The following is a 13,416-nucleotide window of genomic DNA, read 5'->3' on the forward strand; positions in this document are numbered from 1 at the left end:
GTCTGCCCTTAAAACTGCCCTTTGTACTCAAGGACCCAATGGATAATAAAAGTTCTGAAGCAAAGCATCATCTGGAGGAACTTAAGGGAGTTGAACACGGAAAACTGCGTCAGTTTTTGGTTAAGTGCTTATGAATCCCAGTCTGCACACTCCTCACGGGACAATTGCTATACAATCCACGGTTCTCTCTAGGATGACATCATTGAAGCGGATTCTGAGGATTTCTTACTGCCAGTCGATGCTCCTAACACTCCTGTGCTTTTCATGTTTCAACAGGCGACCCTGATTTTGAACTGTATAAAATGTGGTACAATCTTCAGCAAATTCCTCAGAGGAGCTTACTCTGGAACTAATTTATGAGAGAAACGCATCACCCACTCTTGAAGCTCCTTTTAGTCTGTCTCTCACATGACAAAGGGTGGCTGAAGTGTGACTGGACAACTTGACTTGCATCAGTATCTTCCCTGACAAAGGGTAACGCTTGGAAGAGTTCAGACACTTTTACCTTCTTCTGGAAAATTTGAGTTTTTCTTCAGTTTTAGAAAAAGGCCCAGTCCTTTCAGACTACTCAATGGAATCCTAACAGGTAGACACCAACTTGTATGCTCTACTTTTGCAAGAGTTAGGATACGTTCTTACTCATTTCTTGAGACTTTCAATTTCTGTGCTTCCTATGATCATGTTTTAGATTTGGTTCCCTTGGCAAGCTTTAACCCGGTTCTATTTATAGCCGGAAGCACTTAAATCGTTAGCCTTCCTGGTGTTTTCAAAATGCTGGAGGAATATATAACGGCTGTCTCTCACTCTGGGGCCCTTGCAGAATATTAGCAGAGTGAGCATTCCTTTCTACTGTCGTGTTACGAGAGGCCAGAAGCTAGGCCTGCATCACGTCTGGAACAGTAATGCTTCTCTCTCATCTAGAATGGAAAATATATTTTGTTTGATGAAACTCAGCTCTGCAGGTATTCTGTAATCGCTGAACTTATGACAGGGAAATTTACTCCAAAATTTGAAGAGCCTGAAAATGAAAAAGGGAGGACTTTTGTGCAGAACACAGCGTAATAGTTAAATTGTAATGAGCAACCTTCACCGTATCTTCTCACTTCTATCAGGATATCTGACGCAGAGATTTAAACTGGTTATCAGTGAATCTACTTCACCTTATTTTCCCCCATGCCTTCATTTGAAAGCATCGATGATGAATTTGAAAAAGAACCTGAAAAATCTGAGAAATCTGCTCCCTGGTCTACTACATCAGTTGATGGCTAAATTAGACATATCGATCACTGTGAATTTCTCCTAAAAATGCAAAACCTGAAGCACATGGCCTAGATAAAATAGCTGGCATATTATTGTCTTTTAAAAAAAAAAGTTCTCGTTCAAAACACTTTACCTTCGACTGCTTGATGATCCAGCCCGATTACCTGGGCCATTACTTGACACAACGGATATCGCATTTGCAATAGCTTCAACTGCAGAAAGTCTTTCTGCAAACGTATTTCTTTCAGAGCGCTCTGCTTCTGAAACATAAGGGAAACAATTTGGCCCCAAAATTTCCAGTTTATCTTAGCAGAGTCACAGGGCACCTTGTTGAAAATTCTGGTGCCAGTTGTATTTTTTTATCATATATTTGATTAAGCCTAAGCCCTCATTTCCTCTTCTCCCACTCCCTTCTGCATCACCCTGATTCAGTCCCTTTATTCACTCTCTCCTCAGGCCCACAGAACTTATGTACATATCTGTAATTTATTTATATTAATATCTGCTTTCCCCTCTAGACTCTAAGCTCATTGTGGGAAGGGAATGTATGTTTTATTTATGTACTGTACTCTCCCAAGAGCTTGGTACAGTGCTCTGCACACAGTAAGCACTCAGTAAATATGATCTACTGATTAAACAGATGTATGTTCAAAGATCGAGGCTTCTCAATATTCCCAATTATGATAATAGAAGGATCACACTGCTTCCCTCCTCCGTTTCTGGGTCTCAAACCTCAAGCTAATTAATATAAGGTCTCTAGATGGAATTTACTTTTACTATTCATGGGAAAACAACACCATCTGAGAGCGAGTCTATATACCAGTCTCACATAGTATTATTTTAGGCTTCAGTGATATACTCAGAAGGCTCCCAGTAAAAAAAACTATTAACATTCAAAAATGTAAAAATCAGAATGAAGTGACTTGAAACCTAACGAGAAAGGCAGCAGGAGTATAGTTTTCTTCTCCAGAGTAGAAGAGTTTGAGTAGTTTTAAATTCTGAAATCTCATAATTTTTGAATTTTAGAGATAAAACAAGAATTTCCATCATTTTTAGAAAATTTACTGTGCTGGGTTTTGGTTTCTAGAAATAGTAGGGCCGAGTAGGGTCAACGGGGCTCATTAGGATTCATGTATAAATAGGAAAACCGGAACCCAAATATATCCTTAGCAGAATTCCTGTGCTCGGCCAATGGCAACAATGGGAGCCACAGGAGGCTCTAAGGAACCAAAGGTGATATCATTCCACCACACTAGCAAAAGTGGTTGTGCTTGGCCAAGGGCAACAATGGGGGCCAGAGGGCTAAAGGAACAGAGACCAATAAAAATACACCCTTCAACCATCCTCCCGGGCCACAAAATCTCCCAACCGAGAATCTCAGCATGGAGGAGTGGCAGCAGACAAGCCGACAGAAACTTCTGCAGGTAAAACTTTGACAGTCACACATGGAATCTCAACCTCGTGCTCGACTTTTAGTCATGGTATCTTGGTTGCTGGGGAGAGGAATGGATAGTGTTTCTAAATTAACTTAATCCAATCATTCATACTTCGCGCTGGGTCGCCAAGGGACGCAAAATCTCTAGGGAGTCAGTGACTAGATCGTTAGCTGTAGTGCCGGGCCTTGACTCTATTTATTGCCATCGTTCTTGTCTGTCCGTCTCCCCCGATTAGACTGTAAGCCCGTCAAACAGCAGGGACTGTCTCTATCTGTTGCCGACTTGTTCATCCCAAGCGCTTAGTACAGTGCTCTGCACATAGTAAGCGCTCAATAAATACTATTGAATGAATGAATGAATGAATGAGTGTCCTCCAGACTGTACTCTCCTTTTGGCAGGGAATCTGCCAATGAATTCTGTTGAATTGTGCTCTCCCGACTGCTTAGTACAGTGCTCTGCATACAGTAAGAGCTCAATAAATACCACTGATTGATGAATGAGCACATTACACACATCCTCTCTCCTAGGTCCATCCTGAGGCAGGGGGTTTTGCACCTAGAGATGCCCCCCCAGGACTCAGTAACCCCAATTAAATTATGTAGAAGGGAATGCTTTAAAGAAAAAAATGCTACCTCTGGCTGGAAAAAAAAATCTGTCTACATAACCATATTTATGTCTAGAGAAAAAGAGGACAAAAATACTTTGAATCTTCATAAGACATTTCATAACCCTGAAATATAAGATATAAAAAAGGGGCAACTTTTACATTTCTAAACTTGAAATGGCTCTATTGCTCACAATGAATAATTTGATTCATAAAAACTTCCTGGTGTTAGTCGGTCAATCATATTTACTGAGAGCTTACTATGTGCAGAGCACTGTATTAAGCGCTTGAAAGAGTACAATATAACAGACACATTCCCTGCTCAAAGCAAACTTAAAGTCTCAATATAAGCTTACAGTTATATTTTTAACCTTACCTTCTTCTTCTTTAGTTTCTTTGTTGCTAGTTGGGAAGCACACAGATACACAAGCATGCAAAATATTGCGATTTCCATCACATCTATGGCTGAGGAATGTTTGCAACATCTGCTGATTTTGATCCAAGACAACGGCTTGTTCGAGATTCATCAGATACTGTCGGCAGGCCTCATAGTCACATCGCAGAATATGTTGCATTAAAGTTTGTTTCTGTGTTCAGACCCATTAAAAATAAAGGTTGCATTAAAAAAAAACAAACCACACTATAATCTAGACTTCAGATTTCATGTCTAGGAAGACGAAATACCATAATACCAAAGGAAAATTCATTATCGTAACTGCTAAATAAAAATAGACCTAGTTCCCCCTTCCAAAGCCGTCTTTGATATTCACATTATTCATCAATAAAATTGTCATGGCATTTATCGACGACAGCATCCTTATTCAAATCATTTCCGTGCTAATAAGCATGATCAGGCATTTTGATGGATAATGATGATCTTGGACTTTTTTGTTCACTATTCCTGGCACGGTGGCATGCCGAACGTGGCCCCAAAGTCATATTTTGCCCACCCCAGACACTTGGGCTTACAGTTATTCAAAACGTCGTGGGGTTTCCAGCACCACCCGGTGAGGTATGCAGGGACCAAATGTGTGACGGAAATTCAGCCAGGTGCAAGACCCTGCGCTTCTTGGAACATTCTGATACAATTAGGAGCATCACACTGGTGGCCAGAGGCAGCGGAACCCAACACAAGAGACGGTTATGGAATGTTGTTTCTTTCCTCCTTGGCACCTGAGAGTGCACTGCAATATTATCTACAGACTTGACTAGGAAAACCAGGTGAAAGAGAAATATTCCCACTCCAGATTTCCGTCGCATCTTTCTTTTCTAACAGGTTGTCCTACTGTCAGGTCTCAGTCAGCCGCTGCACAAGGTAAGAGTGGGCCAAGTATCATGGTGGCCGGCCCCCTCTACATCTGGGATAGTCTCAGGTCTTATCTGCCCCAACACGTCACCTTGGCACCCTGCTGCCACAGCTCCCCACTCTACCCATTACATTTTTTGTGCAGGAGTATGGAGGGATGAGGGCAAAAGCCTTCCATTTCCTCCAACGGATACAATGTTTGGATTGAAATGCTGAGATAGATGCGTGAGGACTGTTTTGTATTATTGCTGCTTTGTTATTTGGTTCTTGTTTCAGCTGAATTTTCCCTGTTATTCTTTCCCTGTTTCTATCCTCCTTCCCCGGCTAGATCTGGAACACTCTGCGGGCCCCGGACCATGTCCTAATACTTCCTCTTTGGTCCTTAGGAGAGAGCTTTATATATATCGTCAGCACAATTACTACTTCTTCACGATCTTCATTACCTCATTTTATCTTCGTAACGTCTGTGTGAGGTAGGGAGAGGAAGAAAATTGTCATCACCCTCATTTAAAGATGAGGAAACTGAAGCATAGAAAGGTTACAGTGACATGCCCAGAGTCACCTAGCAAACAAATGGCAAAGCTAGAACTGGAACGAGATATATAGATTTCTCGGCCCAAACACTTCTGCTCCTGGAACAGACGGCTGATTTCTGAATCACAGGTTCACAGTGGCCATGCCACTGGCTAATTTTAGATAACACTAGGCTTAAACTGAAACGAGAATCATTTGGGGAATGGGTCTTGATTTGATCAGATGGTAACAATTCTATAAAAGAGTTCTTCCCTAAAATGGTAATTGGTTATGGCGGCAATTTCTAAACAAGTACAGTCAGTTCCCAAACCTTACATGTAAAAGGCAGGTTGTTTTCCCTGCTTAAAGCTCATACCACTGATTGATACCATTTTATGCTACAAATCATGGAAGTATGAATTACCAGAACAGGTTTTACGTTTCAGAAACACCTAAAAAGAGAAAGCAGAAACACCCTACTTCGTAAGTCAGCAAGTCTGTATCAAAGCTCAACGAAGAAAGCAAGTACTGCTTTAACGCTACATCTGGCTGGGGCTAAAACCACCGGTGGTTAGCGAGAAAGCTAACGGCTGGGAAAACCTAACGGAGGCTTTGAAAAGGAAAAGTCGGTTAGGAAAATGAAGATTTTACCTTCTCTGGGAGGAGGATAAGATCATCTGCTTTTACCCTACGGAACCCACCGCTGGTACCAACTCCGTGGGGGCCGGGGGAGCTGTCTCCAGCAGGACGCAGGCTCCAGTCCCCGCTCTGGCCCCGGAGTCTTTTGGGTGTCTGTCTTCCCTTCTAGACATTCGGTAAGGAATGTCTCTGCTATTCTGTACTCTCCCTAACATGTAGTACAGGGCTCGGCACAAAGTAAGCACTCAAAAAATGCCCGATTGACTGAGCGAGCTCATTGTGGGCAGGGAATGTGTCTGTTTATTGCTATATTGTCCTCTCAGTACAGTGCTCTGCACACAGTAAGTGCTCAATAAATATGGCCAAATTTAGAGGGGGGCTGAGCAGGGATCTATGCAGTCCTCCTTGCAGGTGTTCCAGTGCTGAGACTTCTTTCTAGGCTCAGGGGCAAGGGCAACTGCAATGGCTCTGTCAACCCCAAAAGGCCTACTTATGTGGTGTGGCAAGATCCCTGGCATGCAGAGGTGGGGCTCTATCCCCACACAGTTCAATCACTCACCGGGCAACAGCAAAGAGTGAGTGCCCTCGCTCCTTTCCTCTTTTCCACCTGCTCCCCGCTTTCCCTTCTCTGTTCCCCGTGACTCTGTCCAGTGTAAGCTCCACCTTGTCTCACCTGAAGAGATCAGTCAGACGGGCCAGGCAGACCAGGCCGTTAGTCAGGGTCCTGAACAGATCTGCCCTGTCTTCTGGCATGGTTTCCAGGCTGAATCGGGGAGAACTCATATCACCCCCAGTTCTGTAGGATTTGAGGGCTGAGCTGGTGGGGGGCTCCTCTGGCTCCTGGTGGGATTCCCTGCACTCCAGTGGGCTCCAAAACTACCTAGGGAAAGAACTTTTGTGCCCAATTCCACCAAACACCAGGCTGAGTCAGGGATTTTTTGAGCCTTGACAAATTTTAGGACACTGGGAAGGCCTTGGCTGGGACTGACCCCTTAATTCATCTCTCCCTCAGCCCTAATGTATTTATGTACAGCTCCGTATTTTAATTTATCTATCTATATCAATATCTGTCTCTCCCCTCTCGACTGTAAGTCTGTTGTGAGCAGGGGACGTGACTACTAATTCTGTTGTATTATACTTTCCCATGAGCTTAATAAGTGAAGCACTCAAATACCATCAACAGATTGATCTCATATAGTCTGGGTGGAAACCTCTGCTGGACTCCTTTATCCCTGGACCTGTAGGACTCTAAGACCCAAGAAGCCTGAGACTCTGCTTCTCCTCTAGCCACAGCATCCTACTGCTTTTAATGCATTCATCACTATCCTTGTCTTTTACGTGGGTTTTGTGTCTTTCTTAAGTGTCTGTAGCTCAAACATCACTATCCTTGTCTTTTACGTGGGTTGTGTGTCTTTAAGTGTCTAGCTCAAACAAAGGTCTGTACCTCCCACCCCCGTATTCTTAAAGTCCCCTGAAGCCAGAGACTCCATGCTCTTCTCACTCCTGAATTTTTCCCCAGAGCTCAGTACAGTTCTTTGCACACACTAGGCATTTAAAAAAACACTATTACTACTTTTCAGGAATGGATGTCTGTCTCTGAAAGGTACGTTCCAAGTCTGACCCAGTGGTCTAGGGGTCCTCCTAAAGTAGCCGATTCTGAATTATATCTCAGTACATTTGATCATACCCTTAGCAAAATCTTTCAACACTATTCATAACTTAAGCACATTACATAGTCCTTAAATTTAGGCTATTTTTTCCACTAACTGATCATTATTGAATATAAACAAATGGCACAGATCATCTCTTTTGGAAGCAGCTACAAAACCTAAGACATTTTCAAGTACATCTATGGCAAGGCTAATTCTCTGAAATCAACTTAAGCACCCATTCATTTTCAGTCATCTTCAAGTTATCAGATCTAAGTTAATCATTCAGGGCTCCAAACGGGCTAAGTTTCATTAAAAATGTCCCTAGCCTTAGTTACCTAAATCTGGATGCAAACAGCTATGTGAAAAGAAAGTTAAGACCCTTGCTTATTTTCTCAGTTGCTTATATTAGAATCATCAATCTGAAATCTCGCTTTATTTTCACAAATTACTCCACCGAGCATTTCTGCTGAAACCCATTTGTCCCACAGATGTCAGTCTTTGATTCACAGACTCTCTCTGGCCTACTTTGGAGAAATAGGAACTCAGTTCCTTAACATCTGGCTACAAATTTTAAGACTCCTGCAGGCATATGCAGCCTGGACGTCAGTATGCTTTTTTCTGCTGAAAAATGAGATAAATTAAATAATCTCTAGATTCTGCCTAGCAAAGAGAAAAAAAATACTAGGCTTCAATTGTGGAATGCTTACAAAAGCATTCGGTAACTTCCGGCACACATCAATCGTTTTCATATTCAAGAGATCATACGTGTTTTAGTTTTCAAATAAGAATCGTCTGATACCATCCTTCCAAAAATGTTCTAAGGAATAACATTACCTGATATAGAAAAAATAAATAAAAGGAATTTACCTCTACAGCCATAATGATAATAGCAGCTTTCTTTTTGATAGTTGAATTAGCTGGGAGATTTGTTAAAGAGTGTACACCCATTCCAAGACTACTAATAGGTGGAAGATCCAGCCAATCAGGATCCCTTATTCCACCCATGCAGTCTTTTGCCATTGGGTAGATGGTACCATTTCCGTCTCTAAGGATAATAGGTGACTCCTAAATGGAAAAAAATTTAAGATGTAATACACCTCCCCAGAAAAATCAAAATAGGACTCATTTCAGCAGTTATTTTCCTTTCAAATTTTAGGTGGTTAACAATACAAAATGATCTAACAAAGGCTTTTTTTCTCAAGTTCCTCTTTAAATCTGCATCTCCCCACACCCCTCACCAAGGAAACGCACCTGTCCGGCAGTGAAAATGGCAACATTCCTCTCATTCTGCCCAAGGAAAGCAATGCTGCTAGTAGGAAAATTGTTTTCCTGTTCTGCTTTTCCCGTAGCAAGGTCAAAGATACAGTACCGCACCCAATTCCCAGTCTTCAGGACAGCATGCACACCTTAGAATCACAGAGAGGAAGGAACAATAATGACATATTTTCATGGATCCCTCTAATACCATGAACATTACGAACCCCTGAAAAACTCAACAGCCATTCTTCACTTAGGCACGCAAGAACTGTAAACTTGTCCAATACTGTTCGAGGAGAAAAACTCAAAAACCTGAAATGCCACGCCCATATTCAACACAGACCCTCCTCTCAATTAGGTCGTGTTTCTGCACATCTCTAAAGGAAGGATTAAAGGAGTAACAGAAACCTGTCACCCTAGAGCCCTGGAGCAGAAAAAAAAATATCAAAGATGATGTTGCCTATAAAGAGAAAATGAGGGAATCTAGGTCTTTACCTTTGGAATCTACATTAACTGCTAATATTTCTGTTTTCTCAGGAATACACAGCTTTTTGGGTGTCCTTTGGAAACAGTCTGGAACTTTGGGTGTCCCTCCGGTTTTTACCACCTGAACGGTCATAAGAAAGGGATGTAAATTGACACGGACATCACAAAAATCAGAGCCACACCCTTCAGAACTGATTGTTATTCTCCCTCCATACGTACCTGCAGCTCGTCAATTCGAAGCAGTCTACAGTCTTGAAGGAGAGAAGACGGGTCAGGATCTGAGCCAGAGCTGCTTTGACAGTTTGCGTTATTGGATGTGCCAGGAAATTTCACGGCAACGTAGGCACCATCTACTTTTAACACCTAAAAGTCAAGTACATTAAGTGCGATTATTTTTCTAAAGGTATTTGTTTCACCTCTTTCTATGGGCCAAGCACTGTACTGCAATGAGGAAACTGAGGCATAGAGAAGTTGAATCACTGCCCAAAGTCACACAGCAGACAGGTGGCAGAATAAGGATTAGAACCAATCCTATTTTTTGAGCACTACTGTGTTCTGAGCACTGTACTAAGCACTTGAGAGAGTACAATAGGGTTGGCTGACACACAGTGAGCAGTGTGGCCTAGTGAAAAGAGCGCTTGTCTGGGAGTCAGAGGACCTGGTTCTAATTCCAACTCTGGCATGTGACTGCTATGTGACCTTGGGCAAGTCGCTTAACTCCTCTGTGCCTCCATTTCCTCAACTGTAAAACGACGATTAAATCCTAGTTATTCAATCATATTTATTGAGTCCTTATTGTGCGCAGAGCACTGTACTAAGCACTTGGAAGAGTACAATACAACAGCAGACGCATTCCCTGCCCACTACGAATTTACAGTTTAGAGAGAATGGTATTTGTTAAGCACTTAAGAATCATCATAATAACAATTATGATGGTATTTGTTAGTGCTTACTATGTGCTAGGCACTGTTCTAAGAGCTAGGGTAAATACAAAGTTATCAGTTTGACCCACATGGGGCTCACAGTCTTAATCCCCATTTTACAGATGAGATAACTGAGGCCCAGAGAAGTTAAGAACTTACCCAAAGTCACACAGGTGACAAGTGGCACAGCCGGGATTAGAACCCACAACCTCTGATTCCGGCTCAGTGGAAAGAGCATGGGCTTTGGAGTCAGGGCTCATGAGTTCGAATCCCAGCTCTGCCACTTGTCGGCTGTGTGACTGTGGGCAAGTCACTTAACTTCTCTGTGCCTCAGTTCCCTCATCTGTAAAATGGGGATTAAGACTGTGAGCCCCACATGGGACAACCTGATTCCCCTATGTCTACCCCAGCGCTTAGAACAGTGCTCGGCACATAGTAAGCGCTTAACAAATACCAACATTATTAAGCCCACGCTCTTTCCATTAAGTTAAGCTGCTTAGACTGTAAGCCCCATGTGTGGCAAGGGCTGGGTCCAACCTAATAGACTTGTATCTAACCCAGAGTTTAGAACAGTGATTGACATGAAGTAAGTGCTTAATAAATACCATAAAAAAAAACCCCCCCAAAAAATCTAGAGGGAATATTTTTTAAGCACTCAATTCCCATTTTACAGGCGAGGTGATTTAGGCCCAGAGAAGTGAAGTGACTGGACGAAGGTCACAAATGGTAGAGCTGAGATTAGTACCTAGGTCCTCTTGACTCCTAGGCACTCGCTCTTTCCATTAGGCCACAATGCTTCTTAATAGTATCCACAAAACTGAGTTGAAATTCTGGCATATGGGTTTAAAATCGGAGAAAAATCTGAATATTTTAAAACCCATATACTTGGAGCTAAAGATTTTTCTCTGTAGACATAAACCAAATGAATAAATAAATGTCAAACCATGAGGCACGGGTATCATACCTTCCTTTTAACCATGTCTTATACTCTAGGTTTAGTTAGAATCTTCCAATTTTCATTTGCTTTCACTTCTTCCAAAATATTTTGCTCCAACTTTATTTTAAAGGGGTGTAAACTCCAGCCTTCAGGATTGTCTATGGGCATGCTCTATATAAGAATTAACAGTACATTCTACCCTAAGATATTATTCACTCCCACAATACCCTGCATCGGTACAGCACGACGGTGGACATGAAGCAACAAAGGGGGAAGCTGAGCAGTAGACTCAACCCACAAGTAACTGTCAGTAATAGAGGAATCTCCCACTTGAAACTCAAAGGCTGCCCTGGAATTTTTGAGGGACTTTAGGATTGCCCTGCTGTGTTTTCCAAATTCCTCCATCCTGGATGGTTGTGGACCATCCCGTTTTTACCCTCTTAACTTAACCAATACTCTGGAAGAGGGCCTGGGGGCTTAAGGAGGAACCGACTAGAGACTCGGTAAAGATTCCTCGTAATTGTCTATTTTCCTCCTTATGCCTCTTCCTGCCACTGCTATCTAACATCCCTAGTGATGTGGCCACGAAGCTGACCTAAAGGCACCATATTGACTCTAATTAGTTTCTAACGCCTCTGGAGCAGAGACTATGGCTTTTATATGTTGCCCAAGCTCCTAATAGAGTGCTCACTTAATATTGTCAGTGACGCACCAAGGAGAGTTCTTGGAAAAATCACAGGCGACCTCCTGATCCTTGTCTATTCCACCCCACCACTTAATGTGCTTCCAGCCTGAAAATATACTCAGTTAAATATGGCTCCGGGGCCCAGGAACTGGCTTCCAGTTGGGCTGTGCTATGCCTCCTGAGAAGTGCGGTGGAGTTGGGTGGGTGGCACCAACTAGTGCCATTTCTGAACTGATTCCGCCCCAGGGCTTGGGAGGGTAGCTTGGGAACCCGTCAGTCAGATGTGTGAAGCGCAGATTCAAAGGAAGAGGGGCCGCATCAGTGGATCATTGGTATTTACTGAGCACTGTACTAAACTCTCGGGACAGCAGAGTACAACTGAGTCGGTAGACCCGGGTCCTGCCCACAGAAAGCAGTGCAGTCTAGTCAACAGAGCAGGGGCCTGGGAGCCAGAAGCACCTGGGTTCTAATCCTGGGCTCCACCACTTGTCTGCTGCGTGACCTTGGGCCTTGGTAACCTCATCTGTATAATGGGGATTAAGCCGGTGAGCCCCATGTGGGACAGAGGCTGCGTCCAACTTGATAATCTTGTATCTACCCCAGTGCTGGGCACATAACCACCACCATTATAAAAAGGAACTTACAATCGACATAAGCCTCACGAAGCATATATATGGTGGACCTCTCTAGGGAGAAACACAAATCAAGTGGGCCACATCACATCAACCAAGAAAGATCTGCCAACTTGATCTCCCTGGCAAATGAGGTTGTTGGAAAAAAGCTGGGTTCTCAAGCTCATTTTTCATAGACAAGGAGGAATTTGGTATAAATGCTTCAGAAAAAAAGAGAGCCTCATACAACATAGCTTTTAAGCACCTCATATCTCCTCAAGGGTAATTTTCTTCTCGGATCATGATCCCCTGCTCAAATTCTGCATTTATGGAGTTGGAGAGGGTTGCTGAATAGAGTGTTGGAATTAAAATTATTATAGATAGTCAAACTGAGCAGAATTAGAATGGCAGTAAGTTATAAAAGATTGTAAACTGAGGGGGGTGGGGGGGGAGGCGGTGCAACAGTGGGAGAGGAAGAGGAGAGGATCTGACTGCCTGCCTTAAAGTTAATGGTCAAAAGTTTCTGCTTGATGCAAAGAGGAATGAGCAGCCATTTAAAGAAGAGAAGAAAAAAGAAAAAATGCCATTAAAGAAGAAAGAAGAAAAAATGCAAAACATTTTTTTAAAAAACAATCTGGCATCAGTGTAATGGAAGGACTGGAGAAGGGAGAGACTGCAGGTGGCCAGACTGATGCAGGCAGTTGTCATGTTGGGATATGGACCGCTATGGTGGCAGTTTGGTTGAAGAAAGAGAGGATTCTGCAAATATGGAGGAAAAAAGCCGAAGCCTTGGGCGATTCAATTTTCTTAAATCCATCACATCTATTGTTTACTGGGTGAAGAACACTGCACTAAGTACTTGGGAGAGTATGGAAAAGAGGTACTAGCTAATTACTTTTTCATGGAAAGAATCAATCAAACTGTCCCATGATGGCAAATGATTGAGGGAGGTCTCAGCAGTAATACTTTAGTAATATTAGTAGTAATAGTAGTAGCAGCAGCCTTTACTGAGCATCCACATGGTGGGATACGCTTGGGAAGTACAGGATAATACATTCACGTGTGCCCTGTCCACAACTCTACACTCTAACAGAAGAGAGTTTATAC

At 42.7% G+C, this 13,416-nt stretch overlaps 1 protein-coding gene across 5 annotated transcripts in view; it reads right to left on the reverse strand.

Moving 5' to 3' along the window:
• The window catches only part of UBR5 (ubiquitin protein ligase E3 component n-recognin 5), a 126,599-nt gene that overhangs the window by 45,603 nt on the left and 67,580 nt on the right, over positions 1–13,416 (reverse strand). For 4 of the 5 annotated variants that reach the window (XM_029063549.2, XM_029063552.2, XM_029063553.2 and 1 more), the window contains 6 exons: positions 9,373–9,516; positions 9,163–9,274; positions 8,662–8,816; positions 8,278–8,475; positions 3,677–3,887; positions 1,394–1,520 (listed from right to left, as the gene is read on the reverse strand). In XM_029063549.2, the coding sequence (XP_028919382.1) occupies positions 1,394–1,520; positions 3,677–3,887; positions 8,278–8,475; positions 8,662–8,816; positions 9,163–9,274; positions 9,373–9,516 (947 nt within the window). The remainder of the gene's footprint in view (positions 1–1,393; positions 1,521–3,676; positions 3,888–8,277; positions 8,476–8,661; positions 8,817–9,162; positions 9,275–9,372; positions 9,517–13,416) is intronic. The other variant, XM_029063550.2, reaches the window with a different exon arrangement.

Source organism: Ornithorhynchus anatinus, chromosome 4 (genome assembly GCF_004115215.2).
Source record: "Ornithorhynchus anatinus isolate Pmale09 chromosome 4, mOrnAna1.pri.v4, whole genome shotgun sequence".
NCBI lineage: Eukaryota > Metazoa > Chordata > Mammalia > Monotremata > Ornithorhynchidae > Ornithorhynchus > Ornithorhynchus anatinus.